The sequence below is a fragment of the Brienomyrus brachyistius genome, chromosome 16 (genome assembly GCF_023856365.1).
Source record: "Brienomyrus brachyistius isolate T26 chromosome 16, BBRACH_0.4, whole genome shotgun sequence".
NCBI lineage: Eukaryota > Metazoa > Chordata > Actinopteri > Osteoglossiformes > Mormyridae > Brienomyrus > Brienomyrus brachyistius.
The window spans coordinates 19,246,901-19,270,609 of record NC_064548.1 but is presented as its reverse complement, the minus strand read 5'-3'; the positions used below and the strand labels follow the sequence as shown (position 1 = coordinate 19,270,609).

The window sequence follows — 23,709 nt, the reverse complement described above, 5'->3', positions numbered from 1 at the left end:
CGATTTATTTTTGTAAACAAAAGTTTCACGTTATTTAGTATCTTAGCATCACAGGGTCATTTGGAATGATTGGTTTTCAACTACAGTACCAGTCAGAAGTCATTTGTTTTTCATCAAGATAATGACCCTAAGCAAACACAAAGGTTATGAAAGTACTGTGTTGTCTTATGAACATGGAAATAGATGGAGTGCTGTGACAGATGACCCGGCCCCCCTCAATCCCCCGACCTGAACCCTATAGAGCAGGTTTAGGATGAGTTAGATTGAAGAGTAAGAGCAAGACAGTCAACTTGTGCACAGAACTTGTGGAACCTCCTTCAGGACTGTAGGAGAAGCTTTCCAGGCAGCTACATCTGGAAGCTGTTTGAAAGAATGCAAAGAGTCTGCAGTGCTGTCAATGAAGCGAAAAGGGCTATTCTGAAGAGTATAAAATTTGAGAACATTTGACAACACTTCTTCAATATTTCATAAGTACGGTATTACTCCATTGCCTCGGGTGAATAACGTAGGCAAAACACAAACACATGCACTATAAGCAGGAGTGTCCAGACTGGTGTACTTAACCATAACTTTAATGAGCAATGAGTGTGTGTGCACATCGCGTCATTCATTTTCTATGAAATTTCGATTTCGTTTTTAAAGAGCTTATTTGAAAAGCTCTGGGTAGTAATTTTGCGTAATGTGAGTCACAGCTCTCTGTCTCACTGTGTGTGTGAAAGGATCAAAGCTGGTTGACCTCCATGAGCGTGAGACCACAGGGAGTCACCTCTGAGATACCACTTACTTAGACTAAAGTGCAGGATCTCCTGGTCATATTATAGTAATATTATTTGGGTGACATTTTAGTTTGTGGTCCACACCAAGAGGAGATGTGACAGTCTTCAGCTTGGGCTGCTTTCTTGTTTTTCTCTCTAGCGATCCTTCATAAACGCTTAAAAAAGGAGAAAAAGACAAAGAGGAAGCTACAGGAAGCACTGGAGTACGAGTCCAGAAGGCGGGATCATGCGGAGCAGATGCTGAAGCAGACGCCACCAGCGCCGAGCCTAAGATCTGCAAACGGTCGGCGCTTTAATCTGCGTTACCTGACTTCGCTGGTTTGAATGGCAGCTGCACACTTATATCTCATTCATGAATCAGATGGATAAAAGTCAGGCTTGAACCCATAGACGTTCTTCCCCTTTCCTGTACCTAGTCCTGCTTTTATCCCCATGTGAGGAAGACAAAGGAAGCCACATGGCTTAGCGAGCCGGTGCTGAGAGTGCTGGGCGTCCCTCCTGGGGGGTGTGCAGGGGCTCCTAAAGGGGTTAACACAGTGGCAAAAAAGTGGCTGCCAGGTCCACCAGCGAGCAAGAACTACACAGAGATTGTGCAGTAGAGGCCTACATATAATAAGGAGAATATCGGGGTATATGTCTGGGACAGACGTGCACACCTACAGACCTGAACAAGGGACAGATGTATTGAATGAACACAAACAATCATGGTCACTTGACTCTCTTTCCTGAGCTGGCTATGCACCCTTTTCCTTCTTCATTGTCTATTGTTGGACTCAGGGGTGTTCTGCCCCCCCTACACACCCAGAGCAGCATAAAACAAAATTTGTTAATTCATTTACATTATGAACAGTACATGTCAGCAGAGCAGAAAGTGGCGAAGTATTAAAAAGTGGGTGTGAGGAACCATCATGTGACAGGATGCAAGCAGAAGTATTTCTTCTGATTTTCTTTCACTCGCTCTTTTGCTCCTCCCTAATCAAATGGCACTTTAGTCGATCGCCTGTGCAGCCTACAGGGCAGTCAGGCTCTGGTTCGGCTATATTGCCCAACATTATTTATAGACACTGTACTGATTAAGTAGCTGGAAGATGGATGAATTACTTAGTTTTGTCCGTATTATGTTGTGTTTTTAAATGTTTTCTCGCCAGCTTATATTGATGCTGTTCTTGGTACAGGACAATGGTGCGAAGAGCACTGAATAGAACAAAAACAAATATAAATGTGTATATGACTGTTAATTCTCATCAGATGATGGTTTATGTAAACAGTAGGGGTTTGTTAGGCAATGTGTCAGTTGTTTTAAAACAAGCGAGACGTACTGTGATACAACAAAACATGCCGTAAAAACTAACCTATTATTGTAATTGCAATGAAATTGCAACAATCTATGAAATTATTATTATTATCGTCATTGTTGTTGTTTGTTTATTTGTATATTTATTTATTTATTTATTCAAAATAATGCCTATTTAGGAGTCAATATGTTCAGTTCCGCTTCAGTGCCGTTGCTACATTGTAACAGCGCTGTAAGACAGCGCTTGCATGGCAGTACAGATTCAGTTATTTATGTCATTATGTTTGAATAATCGGAAACTGCTATTTTTCTCTTAATTTATGTATTGTTGACCCTTCCCTATCCCTAGACTCGTTGACCCAAGACATTGAGATTGAACACAGTAGCGGCAGAACAGATGCTGAAAGGACAATACAAGGTACATGCTTTGAAGAGGCTGTAAATTTGTTTCATGCCGCTGTGAATGAGCTTTATTTTATCTCAGCCTGCTGTTCAGGCATGCACCTTGCCATCTGGGCTACAATTTCCTCAAGTCAAGATGAAGGTCAGAGTAAATCTGTCCGGATATTGTACTTGTGTGGAAATATATGTACATTTTTTCAGTGTTATACAGCAATTTATTCTCTAGTCTTTTTCCATCATGTTCCTCAGTTCACTCTGACACGCCTTTGTCTTTAGATATACTGTCGTTTTTTGTGAGAGGCTGAAACTATTTGGGAAAATTCTGAATTGTGATAGTCAGTACAGCTCCATGAAACTTTTTTTTTTTTCGGTTAATGTTTTGCACACTTGTTAGTCAGCCTGTAGGTCTTTTTCATAATGAATGAACAGGATATAATGATTTTTATATGACTGCTGTGGACCGTGATTCTGAAAATAAACTGCAGGATAGTATATCACACAAGACACATGTATGCCCATTTAATTTGAACTACATTGTCAGTAATTCATATCACACTGCAGTACTCTGCAGTCATGGGTGGACTATAATTATCGTGAAATGGCATAGAAAAGTGCTGAATATTGTCATTAATTACACAAGCTCACAACCGAAGCTCATCACACTTAAAAAGCCTGCAAGAGCTGTGTAATACATTTACTGTGCTTCTGTGGTAAAAGAACACATTAATGAGAGAATCATTTAGAGAATTAATTATTTCTATTTGTCTTGTGTCACACTGTCTAATTCCGCAGCATTAACTGCTTGCACTTTTATTAATAGATTTTCCAGTCTTTGAATCCATGCCAAGAAAGGACTTGCAATGCATTTTCCGACTGCGGACTTGTGGGATTACATGACGGACCTCTCTCCCATTATTCCGCATTGATGTATCCATGGGAGGAGTGTCGTTATTTGATTCCAGGAACTTTCCACTTGATGTATTCCTGGAGTTCATACAGATAAATATATACGAAATTTTCCCAGTGTTTCCATTGCCATTTAGGAGATATATATTTTTTTGCACAATTAAACATAAAAACAGTTAAAGTGAAATTAAAATTAAATGGGTGAATCTCAATGAAGCAAAAAGGCAGTAATTAATGGTTCCCTTAATTGTCTTCATGAAATATTTGCATGTGCATAATTTGCATAATTTACTTGTATTAATTAATCTTTCAAAGGAATTTTATGCTGAGGAAAGTCAAGAAAAATTCCCTTTGTTTTATTTATAATAAAACTGTTCATCTGTTTTTTTTTTTTTTTGTCTTTAATTTGTCACGTATCATGGTAGCATTTATTTTAGGAAATGTAGCATTCAGCAAAATATTAGAATATTGAGTAGAACGAAAAAACATCAATTTCTTAATATTTTTAACCACGTTATATTACATGTGAAGTGAAAGTATGTTGTGCATTTCTTTAATAATTGTACTAACGAATATCACAGATATTCGGCAACTCTTGACAGTTTTCAATTACCGTTTTCCATTTTATTCTGAAAGCCTTCATTACCATTTTAGACACGCATTACTCTCATGTGTCATTTTTACTGAGGTTGAAGAAACAGGCCGTTCTATGGCCACCTGTAAAAGAAAGTGCTTCTCTTTTGAAGTATTGCATTAATGCTATAATCAGTTATGTACCTTTATCTATTTATTGTTCCTCATATGAAGAATGCCTTTTGTATTTGAGAACAGCAGGTCAATCCTTTTATATCAATCAGTATTTAGGCTTGATGTGCTGTTTCCTCTTACGCTTCTTAGGTATTTCCTGAGGTCACCATAGGGCCTTAAACTAAGTTACATTTAGTGGTGTTTTCACAATTGACTGATTATCTACTGGTGCTGCGTTTTGAAAATTTGTTATGGGGTAGGAGGTGACTAACAATATTTACATTTATTGTAATGCTTCTTAAAAAGAGTGGGGAAAGCTTACTTAAAATTCTTTATATGAAGCACATCCACTGTAGTTTCTCGGAATCTCCCAGTAATTAATAGTGAAACAACTCAAGTACTGTAATTATTTGTATAATATTTATATTGTAATGTCCTTTAAAATAGTGATATTTTGCCATTTTTATTTAACAATGTTGCACTATCATGTTGCTTTTTAATTGAATCCATGTTCCATTTCTAAATATAACAAAAAATGGTGCTTTGTTTACAGTTAAGCTGACTTAATGAGCCACATCCCGCCCGAGGTATTTGATTAGACTAAATGCTTTGTGTCTTAACACCTTAATTTGTTGTATTACAGATGGGAGACTCTATATGAAAACATCAACAATGTACTGACTCAGCTGTGAAGAGTGAGTACAACATAGAGTATCCTTTGAAGCAGACTATATGAAAACATCAACGATGTACTGACTCAGCTTTGAAGAGTGAGTACAGCATACTGTATCATTTAAAGGATGCTATCTGAGAACATCAGCGATGTACTGACTCAGCTCTGAAGAGTGAGTACAGCGCACATTTGAAGGAGACTATTCGAAAACATCACTGATGCACTAACTTGGCTTTGAGGAGCATACAGTATCATTCGGAGGATACTATCATGGTCTCTCTGAGATACTCATTCGGAGGATACTCTCATCATGGTCATAGTAGCATCCCCAGCTGTATGGAAGGTTGTCTTTGAAAGCCTGGGGCATCCTGCCAGTGGATATAGAGTGAGTGTGCTTTTCCTGTAAATAGAAGGTCTGTTTTTTGTTTTTTTGTTTTTAAATCCACCGTATGCCGTATGACAATTTCCTGTTCGGAAGACTAAAACAGTTTGAGAACATGAGCGATATCAGGGCTCAAATGATTAGCAGTTTAGAGTTTTACACTGCATCCTTATAAGAAAAGGTTTTGGTTTATCTTTACATGAAAAATATAGCTACTACACCTACTGTACCTACTACACCTACTGTACCTACTACACCTACTGTACCTATTACACCTACTGTACCTACTATGCCTACTACACCTACTGTACCTACTACATCTACTGTACCTACTACACCTACTGTACCTATTACACCTACTGTACCTACTATGCCTACTACATCTACTGTACCTACTACACCTACTGTACCTACTACACCTACTGTACCTATTACACCTTCTACACCTACTGTACCTACTACACCTAGCATCATACAAAACCATGGATTTCATGAAAAACTACTGTCAGTTTTACAGTGCAGTGATGAAATGGGCACAACTAGTAGTTCAATGATGTATTTTCTAAATTAAAAACTCAGATCATATTTTTTTTTTGCTACTGCTGTATATAACAGATGAAAAGTAATGCTGAGTGTCACAGTTGGTATGTGTGTATAGAACTAGAGAACATTTTTATGTGTGTAGTACAATTACTAACGAAAAAATGTGTATATATTATGTGAATAAATATATTTATTTTCTATTATCGTTATTATTTTTATCTTTTTAGAATAGCTGCCATTTTGTCAGCATGCATGCAGGCATGTCAATGTCCACAAATTATGATGATTTATCGATTATGCTGCATAAAAAATAAATATAGGACTGATTTGACCCAACTCAAAATTCACTTCATACTCGTCCTATTGCTTGGATTGTTCCCTAAGTGTCTTCTGTATTTTGTTCAAGCTTTTGTTTTAATATAATTTACAATGAGCATTTACGACAAAAACATGAAATATTGTTTGCTGTTCTACCGAAAATCGGACAACATATTTCATCAAATCTTGAACTGCCATTATAGGAAGGCTTTTGCTGATCAGCATCAAATTTCCAGCTTATTAATAGTCAGTATATGAATCAGTGTTTTATTTCACATATTTAACCCTTTCACTGCAAAGTTATATATGATATATGATAATTTATCATATATCAAAAAAATACCCTTATGCTGTGAATTGTTTGCCAAATATTTGTATAGTGTGAGAGCCAGCTTATCATGTAAGCTGTATTTACAAGAATAACATACCAAAACTTGCCTCAGTATAAATCATACCATTTTAACTTTTTACAGTAGCTATACACTGCACAGTTCACTTGTTCCATGGCCTCTTATCCATTAATCTCCCTTTTTTGTGTTTGCAGTTAAGCAGCAATAAAACACTTAATATTGGTTAAATATAGGTACATTTAGCCAATTTTATTCATAGACAAGGTACTTTTAAATCTTGTTCATTTCTGTTAGGTAAAATGCACCCCTGAATTTTTTAGCTTGAAATGGCGGATAACTGAAACTCTGATAATTTAACGTTATTTAACGTTATAAAAGCATTGAAAGGGTTAAGTAAAAAATCTGCATGTAACATTGAAAATAGCGACAAACTGCTCTTAAAATTTTATACGCTCTTGGGTTAAGCATTTCAAGTAGCTAAGCGTACTATGTTTAAAGCTGTCCTTTTGGTCAGTGTTATGTATGAAATGAAGTCTCAAAGTCAGTCAGAGCCATGTTTCAAACAGAATTTAATTTCCAGAAATGCAAGTAATATACAAATACAATGAAGATAAAACTTATGGATTCATGACATTAAACTGTGGGTCAAGAGTATTAGGGATATTGCTAACTATGTTTAATTACAATCATTAATTTTGCAGAGTAATGGCGTACTGTAATTCCTAAACATAATCGTGTGAGATCTTACATTTTGTAAGGCACTGGGCAGCTACTTTTAATTTCATGATTATCATTGTCATACAATTATTACCATTATTTTTTAACCTTAATTTGTTTTGTAATTTAAGTGAACTCCAATGTGACAGTCACACTATCTAACGAGCCCAATGTATTTTTTTATTTGCAATATTTTATATAAATAACTTTATGCTTAAAATGTACACAGTTACAGGATGTATGATGGCATTGCTCTCCTTCTATTTGTATTACAGTGCAAGGATGTCTGTGTGTTTAAAGAATACTTAATTTTGTTATTTCAATTGTGAGTTTAGTTTATGTGTTTGTATGAATGTGGGATTTTGAATGAATGTGTGCATGCATGCAATTGTTTGCATGCGTGCATGTGCTATATAAGTTACTGTTACTCCAAAACAAAATCAGAAATAAAAATACTGTGTCATGTAAGATGCATTTGTTTGATATTTGTTAATATCTGATTCATGCCCGTAATTTGATTTATGCCTATAGAATTTCAGTGAAGCCTTGTCATTCTCTCCTTTTCAATGGTTTAAATAAGTATGGTGGGTAGATAGAAAGAAGTGAGTCAACATTAAATATAGCTTCAGTCTCGATTATTGCATAATCAAATAGAAATAATGTCAATGGAGGATCATAGATGGTCTAACTTGCAATTCTGCCAGTTTCCTCAAAGTGCTCATGATAGGAATAGAATTATTCAGAGCAGTTATGACTTTTGAGAGAGAACTGTTTTCCTCTATTACTACAAAAGGTCACGCTAATTCAGTAATAAAAAATATGGCTTTCAGATTCAGAAAGATGTGTTACCAAATAACTAAATGTGCCTATGATTTACCCGTTTAGGACATTACTGGAGTGTAAAAACCAGGTGTGTTGGCAATATACTAGGATGAGTGGACAAATGGATGAAAAACTGTATAAAGTAATGAAAAAAGTGAGCAAAAGTCCCTCCAAATTCTTCATGCACATTTTGAAATTTCCTTCTATTTTTATGAATGAAGTTGAATACTTGTTCTATATTTTGAGAATCACTACTCTACTATTAATGTATATTAATACTATTAATATAAACTATTAATGTATTAAATATTCGAATGATTATGAAGGCGTGATGTGAAACACTGTTTAAGAAGTGCCTGTAAAAGCAATTAAAAAAAGGACAATCTTCTGACCTATACCATATCTCTTAAATATGACAGAAACATGACATACCGGGGAATAACATTTTTAATGACTGATGTCTGTGATCTACATTTGTTGTAAACATAGCCATTGCAGACAAAAACGGTCACATCTGATGGTTTGATCTGCTGTAGCTGCGTAAAATAATCTTCAAAGTAAGATTTATGCCATTTTATAAAATAGACATTTAGAACTTGTAGCTACTCTCACCCCCTGATGTATACTGAGCGCGTGAGAGAGCCTGATGGGAAAACAGCTGTCACCCAAAGCTGGATGAAACGATGCTATTTCACCAAGCTCTCTCTTTCATCTGAAGTGTATTATTCCACATAGATATTCTGCCTCTTGCGTTGTGTTTCCTGGCTACATTTTTTTCTAACATTCTCACATTTCTCATGTGTTACAATAGACTCAAAATGTTGAAACCTTGTGGGTATTGGTTCTCATTCTGATTATTCAGAGTTATATCAGTCAGCTGATTGAATCTGTAACTGTGCCTTTAAATCAGCTTCACCGGTACTGATATGAGTCAGCTTACATGTTAATAATACAGTTGTATCAAAAAAGCTTTAAAAAGGTAATACTACTTGAACGACAGATACACTGAGCAAGATTAACCTATACTGACTTAAATTTAGGCAACGGCTAGAATCTCCTTCAACCGGGAATGTGAGACGCAAATGTAGAAAACACAGTAAGTTAAATAAATCTCACAAGGGAAGGTACTGGTTCAGGTTGAGGTGTCCCCAATTTAGCAGAGACCAGAGATGTGGTCTGGCCTCCCGACAAAGTTTTACAGCTTGAGCAAACTGGGAATAAACTTAAAGGCATTTAATCAAATTAGGACACAATGTGTTTTAACGAAATGGAGAAAGAGAATTACACGACAAGGCCCATGGCTCATTATCTAAATGAACCTTTTGCGGAGCACAGACATTGAAGGCCACAGGAAGGTAAAAGGCCTGAAACGGGAGGCCTGAGTTTGGACGTTACACAGTAATTATTCTTTCATGCTTGTCTGTGCACTTAATGAAAGTGAAAAGCTTAGAAACAGAACAGAGGAATATAATGTGGCATGAAATTGAAGGTAACCTTTAAACTTTTGGTTTATTCGCAAGAAGTCAAGCTGAACTTTTTTGAAAGTATGCTTGCTTAATTTTTGCCCCTTATTTAATTTATCTGCTGCATTGGATCTGGAAAAAGTCACATGACTCCACCCTTACTGTCAATATGCAGGTTTTATTGTCCTTGTAATCATCACTGTAACAACATCTGCATCATTTTCAACAGCTTTGGACACCTCTAGCAATGGGCTAAAGAAAATATAGGCAATATATTACAATTTCCCACAGTTCCCTGACCTGTATGACAGCCTATTATCAACCTTATCTTAGTCCGCTGTTATTGTCGATCTTAAATTATTTAACAAATGTTAAGGATATCTTAACATTAAGGAATCTGTTTCCAATGCCTAATAATATTAAGTATTATGTATGAAGAGCTGACGATTTAAACTGTGGTTTAAGATGAGTAGTGAGAGCAGTGGAGGTCTTGTGGTCCCTGTTGGATCTGTTAAAAGTTAACAATCCTTGTGTGAAAGATGCTGGTCCTCTTGACATTCATCAAGTTATCATCCTTTAAAATCATCACAATATCACCCCTAAAGAGAGCTGTTTGCTTGGAAGCAAAACCTTTTAACTCTTAGATATCATTAAGCTGAGTTTTGTTGCTGAATATTCATAATGGTGATGCGGTCCCGTGCATTTCCAGGAGCCCCAGTGCCTGATGCGTTTCCAGCACTTTCCTGTAAGGCGGCCCACTGGGCCCAGCATGGGAATTGGGAGAGACACCAGGTGATACTGAGCTGTGGAGGTGCACTGTTGATCTCACAGGTTAATGAAAGTACTAATATCATTGAGGAACCACAGTGTCATCAAGGTTCTTAGAAGACACCATTGAAAAAACCTGTTATATATAGTTAGAAATATAGATATAGAACCTGTTATATATAGATAGAAATAATGTGTATATCTCTTTATAGTTTTCCTGTGTAAATATTCATTTTACTTCCTCTGCCGGCCCCTGGAGGGTGGACTTCTCTGTTGGGTCTAGTTTCTCCCAAGGTTTCTTCATTCTGGGGGGTTTTTCCTTGCCACTGTCGCCTCTGGCTTGCTCACTGGGGGCTTTGGGCTGGGGTGCTGCACCTTTTTTTCTCCACAACTAATCGTTAACTAATGATGAATTTTTCGAAATTTAAAAGAGGTGGAATCAATCAACAAAAAGAAAGTCCGTTCATCTCATCGTTCCTTTTGCAACAGTCATGTCCTCCTTCCTACATCATTGTTCAGTACATTCACTACTGTTTTAGTGTATTCTGTTGAGCACATTGGAATGGCTGGAGAAAACCTGCCTTTGACGATACAGAGCACATCTGTCAGACAACCGCCTTGGCATGGTCAACAAGCGGCTGACTTCCAGTGAACCATGGAAATGCTGAAAATGAGCAAAGTAGTAAATGTATTAAGATTAGACTGAGATGGGCTGCAACCTGGGACCCTGGCCAAAAATGTAACGATGGCTGTAAAATCCTATAATTACTATTTGAAAACTGTGCTGAAAGACTCACATGTAGCTTGTAAGGGCAGCTGAGCTAATGAGCATTTGTTATTTCTCCGCTAAGGACACGATTTTCATCGGGTCATGTTCGAAGCGAAGTTATTTTCTCCTGCCGTCTACTGGTGACATTTTGAGAAATCGCTGCCCATAATGGACGGATGGCTTAGAATTCTGTTCGCGACAGCTGTAGCGCCTGGTTTCGTTCTCTCCTGAGTGGTTAATGTAGTTGTTCTAGTGAAGTTGTGGGGAAGATTAATGGACACAAAGGATGTGTGCCAGTTGTGAGGAGAAACAGCACTAGGCGAGCCAGAAGCCATCTGTTCACTCGCTTTTACGCCTTTTTTTTTTTTATGGAGGAAACAAACAGATGGATACAAGGCAGGCAGCTTTATTTCTGAATTACTGCAGTGCACAAACGTAACACTTAAAAAGACACGGAAGCCGAGTAAGCAACCGCGTAAACTAACTGTTTGGTTTGGTTCCTTGGGTAGATGAATAAGCTTATAAAAACATTTTATACTAAGAAGCACACTGGACATTTTTAATTCAATTTAATTCTATTTTAATTTTTATATAGCGCCTTTCACAACAGAGTTGTCCCAAGGCGTTTTACATGGGTGTGATGCGATACATAAAAGATCGGAAATTAAATAAAGAAAGGCAAACGACAACAGAGGAGAGGAACCAAAAACTCTCTAGTAAGGAGAAATAAAACCTTTGGGGGTCCAAGGTCAACTGGCTGCCCACCCCCCCCCCCCTTTGGCATACAAACATCGATGAAAACAGAATTCACTGGGTCTTGTTTACATCTTTGCTAACAATCCATCTCTTCTGGTTGTACATCTGGCTTCTCTGTTCAGAGACGTCACAGAGCAGATCATTTTTAAAATGAGAGAAGTGAAATTAAATATTAAACGTGCACCTCAGCTCACCAGATATAGATGAAAAATCCAAGCACTGGTTCAATGGATTGTTCAGTCATTTCTGATTTGGTCAAGAATTTTTAGCCCGGTGCACGTCCGCTGAAAAATGACGTTGGCCCGTCATATGTGGACTTGAGATAAATCTGTCGCAATCCTGATGAGTATCTAAGGTTTCCCAGCACTTAGGTTGGCAGGGCTGAACCAGCAGTGCATTATTCATGCTGGCTAATGGTACCTCAGACCTGCCCGTGTAAAATGGCCACAGTTCAATCAGTTAAAATCAGTTCGTCACCAGAGTGTTTTACCTCGCTCAGTGATCAATTATTGTTAGACAGCTTCAATGGTTTACCTCTAGTTATAAGGCAATTAATAGTGTTTGGTTTATTTGCCAAAACCTGCTTATCATATGATATGTAGCATCGTTTTAGCTACATAAAAAGAAAAAAATTAAGCATTAGTAACGTCATAAATATTTACAGCTTTAATTTGTGTTAAAACATGATTCTGTTTCTGTAAATTCTGCCATATCATATCCAATAGGCCACGAATCTCTCTATCTGTAAATAAACAGACGTCTCGTTTTCCCTTATAAATCATTATCAAATATCAAAAAGTCACTCGGCTGAAAGAACGGTAATTATTGTTGATGCAATTGTTGATTCTCTTTACTAAGCAATTAAGGCTAACAGCATGGATTCGAAACACAATGCCATCAATATAACAAAACTCACCTGGCAAAAGGTGGAAATCTATCTGCCTTATTCATTTATATTGTCAAAAATTCTGCTTTGGACCTCAGGATACCCAGTAATGACTGTAAAATGTAGCATTTTTATATTGCGCCTATAGAGATGTACATAAAAACATAAAAAAGGAAAATCATGAAGCATCATCCCCAAAATAACTTAAACTAAAACAACACCATACTCTTCAACATTTAAAGATCATTGTTTTTAAATATTTTTTGATGATCTATTTTTAAGACAAATTGTATTGCTAGTATGAAATTTCAAACAATCGCAAATATTCAGTAACTGTTAGAAACGCTGCGTGTTTTCTTACAGCACATGTGCTGCCATTTTTGAAAAGCTGTCGGAAGAGTACAATAGGATAATAAGACAAAAATGTATATCTTACAGTGACCTTTATGTGAGGCGAGGAGCAGGCCTCTGTTTAAACATGCAACAATGAGAATGGTTACAGCTGGATACCGGAATCACGCCTGTCTCCTCGTTTGAGACTGACTGTACACCAAGTTGCGTGATTATCTGTCAGTGTCACATACAGCTCATTAAGATGGTGTCACCTGTGCTCTCAGAAAATATTCATTCAACAATGTGAGCCATTTACAGCATGTATCCACATACATAAAAATGGCCACTCCATGCAAAAGCTGCTTTGTTGTCAGAACAAGAAGGAGAAAACGGTATTGTAACTTTGCATTGTTCAATGCTGATTCCTTTTTTGTTTCCACAAAATGGCACCTGTACTTCCAACCTGTAAATCACTGCGAATAAAATGCAGCTGATTTGCCGCTTGTTTCCTGCACAGTGGAAGCACTTTGCATGAATGAACAATGTTTCCCTCACCAACAGAAGGGCAACTCGCGGATCTATATGTAACTGCATTTAAAAATGAAATACTTTCAAACCATTTTGTCACTGAAAGCAGCAAGATGACTTATTTAATATTGCTATAGCCTTTGACCTCAAAGGTCTATTGAAATCTCACCTTTTCCTCAATGTATATGTCATTAATGTAGGTTAGAATGAATAAATTTCCACATTGTAGCCATTCTGTGGCAAAAGCATTATCCTTAGTGTATTAACATGCAGCTAAACGTACTTGAGGAATAAGTGCTTATTATTAGTGGCCAAAATTGTGGAAACACAAGACTTTTGGTATTACGTTAAAAATTACTACGTGAATATTGGCAGTAATGTTTATAAACAATCAAAGAATGTTTAGAAATAGTATATATTGGATGATTAAATAAGTAGCTGGAGCAACAGTTGAATAAAGTTCTGCAATCTATTAAGACTGGAATTGTTTCCACAATTTTGCCCACTAATGTAATTACTTATTTTACTTGGCTGAGACTTGATTGAGGTCATTTAGAATCTGACACATCGGTACAGCTTGCTGATTTCCCGGAGCAGGTCCTTCGTCCACCATCTGTTATATCGTTATTTATTGCCGTTATTGTTGGAATGTTATTGTGAGCTGTTTGCTTCCACTTTCCCCGGTGATTATTTCTGTCCTTGCGTCTTTCACGCCTGTGGATGATCTCTTTTCTGAGTAGGGACAAAGCAAGGGGCTTAACACAGCAAACAAGCAAAATTGCATGTGTTTATTTGATAGCTGCCCTCCCCACCACCTGCACACAGCTGCAAGTCAATTGTAGCAATGCAAAAGGATAATAAGTACAGTTTGTCATATGCTCAATATTACAAAGAGCATAGCTCTGTGAGATGAAAGTATAATAATGATTTACGTTACATCACACTGCCTTTGAGCTGAGGTTGTGCAACTTGCTAAGTGAGGCAGCATCGAAAGTTAAGGTCCAATCCAATCTGGACGCAATCCATTGTAAAGAAATCACATTCACGAATGAAGTCAATAACTTGGTTCAAAGTGAAGAGATGTGGTCTGAGTACATTCATGAAGAGAAAGGGAGATTTTGCAGCCTTGATGTTCATTAAATTAGCCTGTAAGAGTCTAATGTGCTGCTTTTGGCCAGTTCAGTACTTATATGAGGTGATATGGTGCCACCTACTGGACATGGGAGTAACTGGTGCATGTAGAAAAAAAAATCATGTTTACATTTTCAGTCGTGCTGCATAACGACGTTTCGTTCAATGTTTTTTACCAGACACTTCCGTCCAAAGAGATTGCAATTGTAAGCAGAGTCTGCCAGTCCTATAGGAACTGGTGTTAGCTGGCCTTAACTGGCTCAAGTGCTCATCGGTGGCATCACTGCTAACCAGGGGATGTGGTCAAGTGGTACCTTACCTAGCATGCAAAGTTCTTAGAAGGGACTGGGTTGCAGTACCTAAGCCAGAAAGCACAGGGCATGAGGTAAGCAGAACCCTAGACAGAATGTCAGTGTGTTAGAGGGGACAGATTTACTCACTGTGCTTAATAAGGAGGCTCACTTAGACAGCATGTCATTCGCGTGTCGGAAGGTACTGGAGTATCAGAGGGATTTGTGGGCGGGAATGAAACCCACAAGAGGTGTGACACCACAGCGCTACCCAAGACTCATGATGCTTCTCTTGTGAAAGTCCATTCATCTTCTAACCACTTACACTTCTAACCATGCAGAAATACGCTGCTCAAAAAAATGTAAGGAACACTTTTTAATCAGAGTATAGCATCAAGTCTATTAAACTTCTGGGATATTTATCTGGTCAGTTAAGTAGCGGAGGGGGCTGTTAATCAGTTTCAGCTGCTTTGGTGTTAATGAAATTATGAACAGGTGAACTAGAGGGGTAACAATGAGACGACCCCCAAAACAGGAATGGTTTAACAGGTGGGGGCCACTGGCATTTTTCCCTCCTCATCTTTTCTGACGGTTTTTTCACTAGTTTTGCATTTGGCGACAGTCAGTGTCACTACTGGTAGATACCTGGACCCTACAGAGGTTGCACAGGTAGTCCAACTCCAGGATGGCGCATCAATACATGCCATTGCCAGAAGGTTTGCTGTGTCTCCCAGCACAGTCTCAAGGGCATGGAGGAGATTCCAGGAGACAGGCAGTTACTCAAGGAGAGCTGGACAGGGCCGTAGAAGGTTCTTAACCCATCAGCAGGACTGGTATCTGCTCCTTTGTGCAAGGAGGAACAGGATGAAGGCCATTGGTGTGAATGTTTCTGATTGTTTGGTCAGAGACAGACTTCATGAGGGTGGCTTGAGGGCCCAACGTCCTCTAGTGGGCCCTGTGCTCACTGCCCAGCACCATGGAGCTCGATTGGCATTTGCCATAGAATACCAGAATTTGCAGGTCTGCCACTGGCACCCTGTGCTTTTCACAGATGAGAGCAGGTTCACCCTGAGCACATGTGACAGATGTGAAAGGGTCTGGAGAAGCCATGGAGAACGTTATGCTGCCTGCAGCATTGTTCAGCATGACCGGTTTGGTGGTGGTCAGTGATGGTCTGGGGAGGCATATCCATGGAGGGACGCACAGTCCTCTACAGGCTAGACAACGGCACCTTGACTGCCATTAGGTATCGGGATGAAATCCTTGATCCCATTGTCAGACCCTATGCTGGTGCAGTGGGTCCTGGGTTCCTCCTGGTGCACGACAATGCCCGACGTCATGTGGCAAGAGCATGTAGGCAGTTCCTGGAGGATGAAGGAATTGATACCATTGACTGCCCCCCACACTCGCCTGACCTAAATCCAATAAAACGCCTCTGGGACATTATGTTTCGTCCATCCGATGCCACCAGGTTGCACCTCAGACTGTCCAGAAGCTCAGTGATACCCTGGTCCAGATCTGAGAGGAGATCCCCCTGGACACCATCCATGGTCTCATTAGGACCATGGCCCGACATTGTCAGGCATGTATACAACCACGTGGGGGGCATACAAACTACTGAGTATGATTCTGAGTTACTGTAATGAAATTCTGGCAAAATGGACTAGCCTGCCACATAATTTTTCACTTTGATTTTGGGGGTGTCTTTGAATTCAGCTCTCTGTGGGTTGATAATTTAATTTCCATCAAACAATGTGGCATCCTTTCCTTCCTAACACATTACCCAGTTTAAAATCAGTATAGATATCCAGCATGATTTTTTTTTCCCCATTGCGCAGTACTGTGCAAAAGTCTTTAATGTAATCTTTAAAGCTATTTAACTAGGTAGTGTGTGCAATTCTGATAAGAACAAAAAAAATAATTTAGCATCAGACATGCAAATTAAGAGTAACACAGTTAAAACCAGTAAGAATATTTTCTGTTCTCCAAAAAGTCACTGATATCATGTTGGATGGCAAGATGAACACCACCTCATTTCCCAAACCTCTCCTCAGGGGCACCTCAGCCGTTCCATGTATTTGTTAAATTTCACCACCAGCACACTTAGTTAATTAATTTATTTAGTTTAAAAAGTCAATGAGACATCGATTAGCTATTCGAGGTGCGCTAGTGGTTGATTCAAAGAATACATGTATTGGCCGGTTGCTGCAAATATTTGGGTGATTTTAGCAGAGGTTTTGAAATGACTAAGCTAACAGACTTTGCCTGGCATAATAACATAATTATACACCAAGATGAAGATCATTTAAACATTATTTTCATTGGCTGCCTAAGACGCATGCTGAGGATGGGCTGCCCCCCCCCATCCTGTGTTGTTCCCTGCCTTGTGCCCATAGCTTCCGGGATAGGCTCCGGACCCCCCGCGACCCAGTAGGATAAGCGGTTTGGAAAATGGATGGATGGGTGGACACATGCTGAGACCCACCCTGGAGCAGGTCTGGGTATGATCCTGCCAGTGTTTGCTGCTGGTGGCCAGACCGTCGAAATAACCTTGCCTTGCCTGTGGTCACAAAGGTGCTTTCCTATGCTGTGCCAATGAGGCAAGCTTATGTGGGAAGGACCCAGATTAGCATAGAAAGACAGAAATAGAAAGGTATTGGCTAGACACCGCAGACCTTAAATCCACACATATTACCATTCTGGACCCTCGGGAGATTATTATTGTATATCTACAATGGTTTATTCCTTAGGTTTTTGGGCCCCATGAGAGCACATCGTAATGGGGCCCCCAACCCAGACCAATCCAGTAATGTTCAAGATTTTTTAGAGCCCCTGAATGATATTTGGTTTCTTCACAGGGACGCTGGCCTCTGTGACAAAGTGAGGACTTCAGCTCCATGGAATGAGGTGGTTCCGGCATCTTGTAAGGATCTATGACTAGTCAAAGTTATTATTTTACTTTTTAATGGATTTACACAGTTTCAAATTTTATGGGAGTAATACAGGGGTGACCTGTGCCTCATTCCGTCATGGGGGGCCTGTGCTCAGTATGGCTGCCTGAGTTTTATTCCGGTATTTTCCCTCCCTCTTGCACGCCAAAGACATGCAGTTCTATGTCTGTCATACAGAATTTCTTTGGGTACTCAGATCTGCTTCTGCAGTTAGGTTCCACTGCATACGTTTTCAAGAAAATTTCAGTGGATTTAGTGAGTTTTGGAGATTTAATTAAAGTTTGGTAACGCTTTCTATGAATGCCATGTCTATAATAATCTATGAACACATTCATTGTGCATTCTAATGCATTCATAAAGCATTAAAAATGTGGCTATAACTTACTTGACTATAAATATTTATAAAAAAGGCATAACACATTATAGCCATGTTTATTATGCATTATGAGTGTTTCATGAAGCTCTCTTATGCACTGTAAATATCATATAGATATAATGCAGTAAAAAATACAAAGCATCTTTAATTCTTATACCAACCATTATAATGCATTATTAAGATATCTATAAGCTTCATTTGAGCGTATGAAATATTATAATCAGTAATAAAATTCCTTATGGAGCGGCATGGTGGTGCAGTGGTTAGCACTGTTGCCTCACACCTCTGGGACCTGGGTTCGAGTCTCCGCCTGGGTCACATGTGTGTGGAGTTTGCATGTTCTCCCCATGTCGTCGTGGGGTTTCCTCCGGGTACTCCGGTTTCCCCCCACAGTCCAAAAACATGCTGAGGCTAATTGGAGTTGCTAAATTGCCCGTAGGTGCGCATGCATGAGTGAATGGTGTGTGAGTGTGCCCTGCGATGGGCTGGCCCCCCATCCTGGGTTATTCCCTGCCTCGTGCCCATTGATTCCGCGATAGGATCTGGACCCCCCCCCCCCCCCCCCCCCCGCCAGTAGGATAAGCAGTTTGGAAAATGGATGGATGGAAAATTCCTTATGACTGTCAACAGAATATTCTGTAATGCTTTATTAATTTTTATACCGACCAATATAATGCACTATGAAGGTATCTGTGATGCATTATAAATGACAGCTTCAAGTATTGTAAGTGTTACCAGAGTTCTTTATTAGATTGCATGATGACTGAGTGAGTTTTGCTTCCTAATACTGTAGCGTGTGATGAAGAAGCCTGACATGAGACCATTGGCAGTCTCATAAGATGGAAGATGGGTAGATCATTTTCTCTCTGCTGTTTTAATTTAGTAGTTTTTAAAAATCTGTCATCAAAACTGGTGGCACTGAACAAGATTTGTAATCCCAAGGAAACATGAAACACTAAAGTAATGAGGAATTTCATTGATTCTGAGTTTGTTTTCTTCATAGATCAAACATTTTGTTACAGTTTATCTGTTTCCTGAGTGAAATCAATGTCTGTTATCTCAGACCCATTTATTTTCTTTTTGAAGAACCTCTGTTATGCATGAGAGAGGAAATCCATCCATCCATCCATTTTCCAAACGGCTTATCCTACTGGATCGCGGGGGGGTCCAGATCCTATCATGGAAGCAATGGGCACGAGGCAGGGAACAACCCAGGACGGGGGGCCAGCCCATCGCAGGGCACACTCACACACCATTCATGCACACATTCACTCCTATGGGCAATTTAGCAACTCCAATTAGCCTCAGCATGTTTTTGGACTGTGAGGGGAAACCGGAGTACCCGGAGGAAACCCCATGACAACATGGGGAGAACATGCAAACTCCACACACATGTAACCCAGGCGGAGACTCAAACCTGTGTCCCAGAGGTGTGAGGCAAGAGTGCTAACCACAGCACCACCATGCCGCCCCAAGAGAGGAAATCATATAGCCATAAATTATGCTATAAATTAATTAAATATATATGAACCAAAATACGTAATATTATTTGTATATGTTTTTTCTAACATCAAAGGCTCATTTGTAAATATATTTGCAAATGCAGTAAGTTTGTACACTATACAAGCAAAAGAAGGAGGAATCTATGGCAGTGTTACTCAATCCAGTCCTTGTGAACCCACAGTCGATCCATGTTTTTGCTTCCTCTGAGCCCCCTGCCAGACAGTCCACATTTTTGCTTCCTCCCAGCTCTGTACCAGCTCTTGTTGGTTCAAATCACAACTGAGGCAGCGTGGTTATATCTGCGGCGGCTGCGCCGATAGTTTCTGTACCGGACGACACTGATGACCCGTTCTTTAAATTGTTTCGACACGATGTAGAAGAGGAGGATGTCCAGGATCGTGCTGAGGTTCATCAGGCATCCCACGCTGGAGGACCAGGTCCTGAGCTCGTCTGTTCGGGGTCTCACCAGCTGGATGATGAAGCAGATGTGATAAGGCACAAAGCAGATGACTATCTGCAGCAGCAATGTGACGATGATGCGGACAGACTGCTTTTTCATCTTGGACTTGAGTTTCGCCGCTCGGCCACATGTGAGGTTGTTCAGAATGATGGTGTTGCAGCTGATTATGATGCAGACGGGCACCAGGAAGTAGAAGACGAGCCTGACGAAGCTCACGGCGCCGTCCACGTGCAGCTGTGCCACGTCAAACATTTTGCTGCAGGTGGTGAAGTTGGAGGCCTGGTCAGGGTCCTGCTTGATGAAGAGAAGCGGTAGGCTGATCCCTAAGACCATGATCCAGACACCCACGCTGGACAGCACGGCTTTGCTGACGTTCTTCAGCTCGTTGCTGTGTCGACACTGCGTTAACACGACGAAGCGGTCGGCACTGATCAGAGCAAAGAGCCAGAGTGCCATAGCTGGATAGAATACGGTAATGGCGGTGCAGATCCGACACAGCAGGTCTCCGAAGGCCCATCTTTGCTGAAAGTAGTACACCAAGCGCAATGGCAAAAGGCAAATGAACGCCAGGTCTACTATGGCTATGTTGATCATATAGATCGTAATGGACGTTTTCTTCTTGGTGGACAGAAAAAATACCCACAGTGCAGTGACATTGATTACAATGCCGAAGAAGAGCATGAAGCAGTAGAAAACTAGGCCAATAATGCTGTGTTCTTCCAGTGTCAATGCCCAGGGTATGTTCTTGAAAGAGACGTTCTGATCATTGTGCATGTTCTCCTGATTTCCTGGGGATGGAGCGTGTGCAGAACACAAATCCAGCATTAGGGTTACTAGGCACAGGGCACAAAGCTGAGGTACCGTATATAAATCACCCAGAGATGTACTACTTTTTAGTATTTGCTTGTATTATATCAATAGAATTAACATATGTTTACAAACACATTTTATTTGTATAGTTTAGTAGTTATATAAGAAAAATATTATATTAATATTATATAAATAGATATCCCACACTGAAAACGCTTTATTGTATTTCCAAAATATAGTAAATATGCTATATATTTTTAGATTTGTTTCATATTGACCTACTGCTAGATTTCTGCAAACATCTTGCAGCTACATCGTTTTTTCCCCAAAACCATCAAAGTTAAATCAGTACACAGAGTATGAAGCAGGCAGGTCCCATTCACTGCTGCTCCTTTTCCATGCATTAATCTTAAATCCTTGATGTCTCAATTCCCACTGTCTCATCACAGTTGCAGAAACATGTTGTATTAAGTTACACGCCTGCCTTCATCTTTTGTAAGGGTCCTTTATAAATTACGCACCCCTGAGTCTGTCCTGTGTCAGTTAAAGGTTAAATCTCAACTGAAAACTGAAGTTGAGTTAAAAGAAGAAATGAGAGAAACTGCGGAAAATATGGAAATAGCCCAACCATAATATAATATTATTCTTTTTTTTTTTAGGGATACATTGTGATGAGTAAAATATTACAGAATTTTGTAACGTACTATCGGGGTGTGATGCTGTAAAATTTCAGTTTTACACTAAATTGAAGATTTGAAGATCTTGCTTCAGACGTTGTTTCTAAGCATGACTTTGATAAAAAAAGACCTTATGGTTGCTCATCATATCTCATTTCACACCAATAGCAATATCACTACTTTGCAAACAAAAGCAAAAGTCTTCCGAAAGTGTCCTTACCTTACTGGTGTTAATTACAGATTCATGGAAACCTGACACTCAGATGAACATCTATTAGGACGACTGTCTTATTAATTCCCGTAATTAGAGGAACTGATGTTGTTATATGAAGTTAGTGCATAGGGCATTAGTGACACCCACCTACTTCCGGGTACTTTGTAACCAGAGTGAGGGAGTCCAGGGCAGGAAACTTTATCGAACGGCTTAAAAGTCATGATTTTGGTATAAAATCTAGATTAAATGATTTCACTGGGTTTGCTTCAAAGTAAGTTGCTTTAATATGCTTTTTTATTTTTTTCAGTTAGGGTTTAGCTCATGAAAATCTAACTTAGAGGATCTTTGGCTGCCAGCAGTCAGACAAAGTGACTCAACAGGAGAGAAGGGTTATGAAATTTGCTTAACAACACAACTTGGTGGGATGAAAAACATAACTGAAGAAGGACGAACATCTCAGCTATTGAGATTCATGCAGCTACGGGCAACAGCAGAGTGCAGATGATTTCATAGCAATGCAGATGTTCATTTCACAAACAGGGAGATTCCCAAACAGTCCCCCTGACAGTGGAAAGTACCTAGAATACACTTCAAGCCCAAAGTATGTTGGTTTCATAGCAGAGTGTGCATTCATTAATGTAATTCTGTTGAATCTCTGACACCATGGCAAGACTTATTTATTATCTTTCTTAGAAATTAAACATAGAAACATCAAACAAGTGAATCACACTGGACAGGTAATCAAATGGCTTTTTAAAATACATTGTCTTGGTTTTTCTGTCGTGAAGCCAGACATATGGAACATGTCTTATTTGCAAATGAAATCATCAGACAGGTATCTTCCAGGAGACTGGAAATGCGGTCTGTGGAATATAAACCCACAGAATATAAACTTAATGATGAATCAGTTCTTATCGGGGAGTATCTCACCACAATCACGTGAACAGCAATAATTTTTTCACTTTACAATATTTATCACTCGGTTAAGATTTTCATTACATTAATTAGCCTAACAGTGACAGTTCGAACTGTATAAATCTCTTGGAGATCTTTTTATTGTTGGATGGATTTTATTTTTGTTTTTCATGTACCTTACATGGCCACATTTTGATCATTTTATAAACCTGTTGTCTGATGGATAACAATCAATTACATAAATAAGACGTGGCTTGGTGGTGCAGTGGTTAGCACTGTAGGGGGCGGCATGGTGGTGCAGTGGTTAGCACTGTTGCCTCACATCTCTGGGACCTGGGTGCGAGTCTCCGCCTGGGTCACATGTGTGTGGAGTTTGCATGTTCTCCCCATGTCCTCGTGGGGTTTCTTCCGGTTACTCCGGTTTCCCGCCCACAGTCCAAAAACATGTTGAGGTTAATTGGAGTTGCTAAATTGCCCATAGGTGTGCATGTGTGAGTGAATGGTGTGTGAATGTGCCCTGCGATGGGCTGGCCCCCCATCCTGGGTTGTTTCCTTGTCTCGTGCCCATTTCTTCCGGGATAGGCTCTGGGCCCCCTGCAACCCAGTAGGAGTGTCTCTAGATTACGTGAGTGTACATGATGATGGACAGACATCACATCTAGGGTGTCCCCTGTGTTTCAAAACAGTACATGGAACTTTTCATTTGACAGTCATCTGGAGTCTCACCAAATTGCATGTTTACTTGTATATGTATTACCTGTCTACCCCCTACTGTGATGTTTGTGTGTATGTATGGTTGGTTTTTCCGAATGCCGCCACGGTAGGCAGCCAGTTACCGCAGCTCCCAGCTCGTTTTGCTAGCTGTCTGGAGCTGCGTTGACACTCAATTTCCCCATTGTGGGATCAATAAAGTATCATTCATTCATTCATTCATTCATAATAATATTTG

The 23,709-nt window shown here is 39.5% G+C and overlaps 2 protein-coding genes across 2 annotated transcripts in view; one reads left to right on the top strand and one right to left on the bottom strand.

Moving 5' to 3' along the window:
• The window catches only part of LOC125710030 (dachshund homolog 1-like), a 79,663-nt gene extending 72,087 nt beyond the window's left edge, over positions 1–7,576 (top strand). Inside the window, exons 9-11 of the mRNA XM_048979190.1 lie at positions 916–1,059; positions 2,420–2,488; positions 4,769–7,576. Coding sequence (XP_048835147.1) covers positions 916–1,059; positions 2,420–2,488; positions 4,769–4,806 — 251 coding nt within the window. The 3' untranslated portion in view covers positions 4,807–7,576. The remainder of the gene's footprint in view (positions 1–915; positions 1,060–2,419; positions 2,489–4,768) is intronic.
• A 12,151-nt stretch (positions 7,577–19,727) lies between these two features.
• LOC125709525 (N-arachidonyl glycine receptor-like) lies at positions 19,728–21,952 on the bottom strand. Its single transcript, XM_048978083.1, has 2 exons — positions 21,852–21,952; positions 19,728–20,932 (listed from the first exon to the last, which is right to left on the bottom strand). Exon 2 carries the CDS (start codon positions 20,916–20,918, stop codon positions 19,953–19,955), a length of 966 nt encoding a protein of 321 aa, XP_048834040.1. The 5' UTR covers positions 20,919–20,932; positions 21,852–21,952; the 3' UTR covers positions 19,728–19,952.
• Between the last annotated feature and the right edge of the window lie 1,757 nt (positions 21,953–23,709).

What these genes read in the sequence shown, in the direction of transcription:
- LOC125709525 (XM_048978083.1), bottom strand. Translation starts at nt 20,918, where the DNA reads ATGCACAATGATCAGAACGTCTCTTTCAAGAACATACCCTGGGCATTG.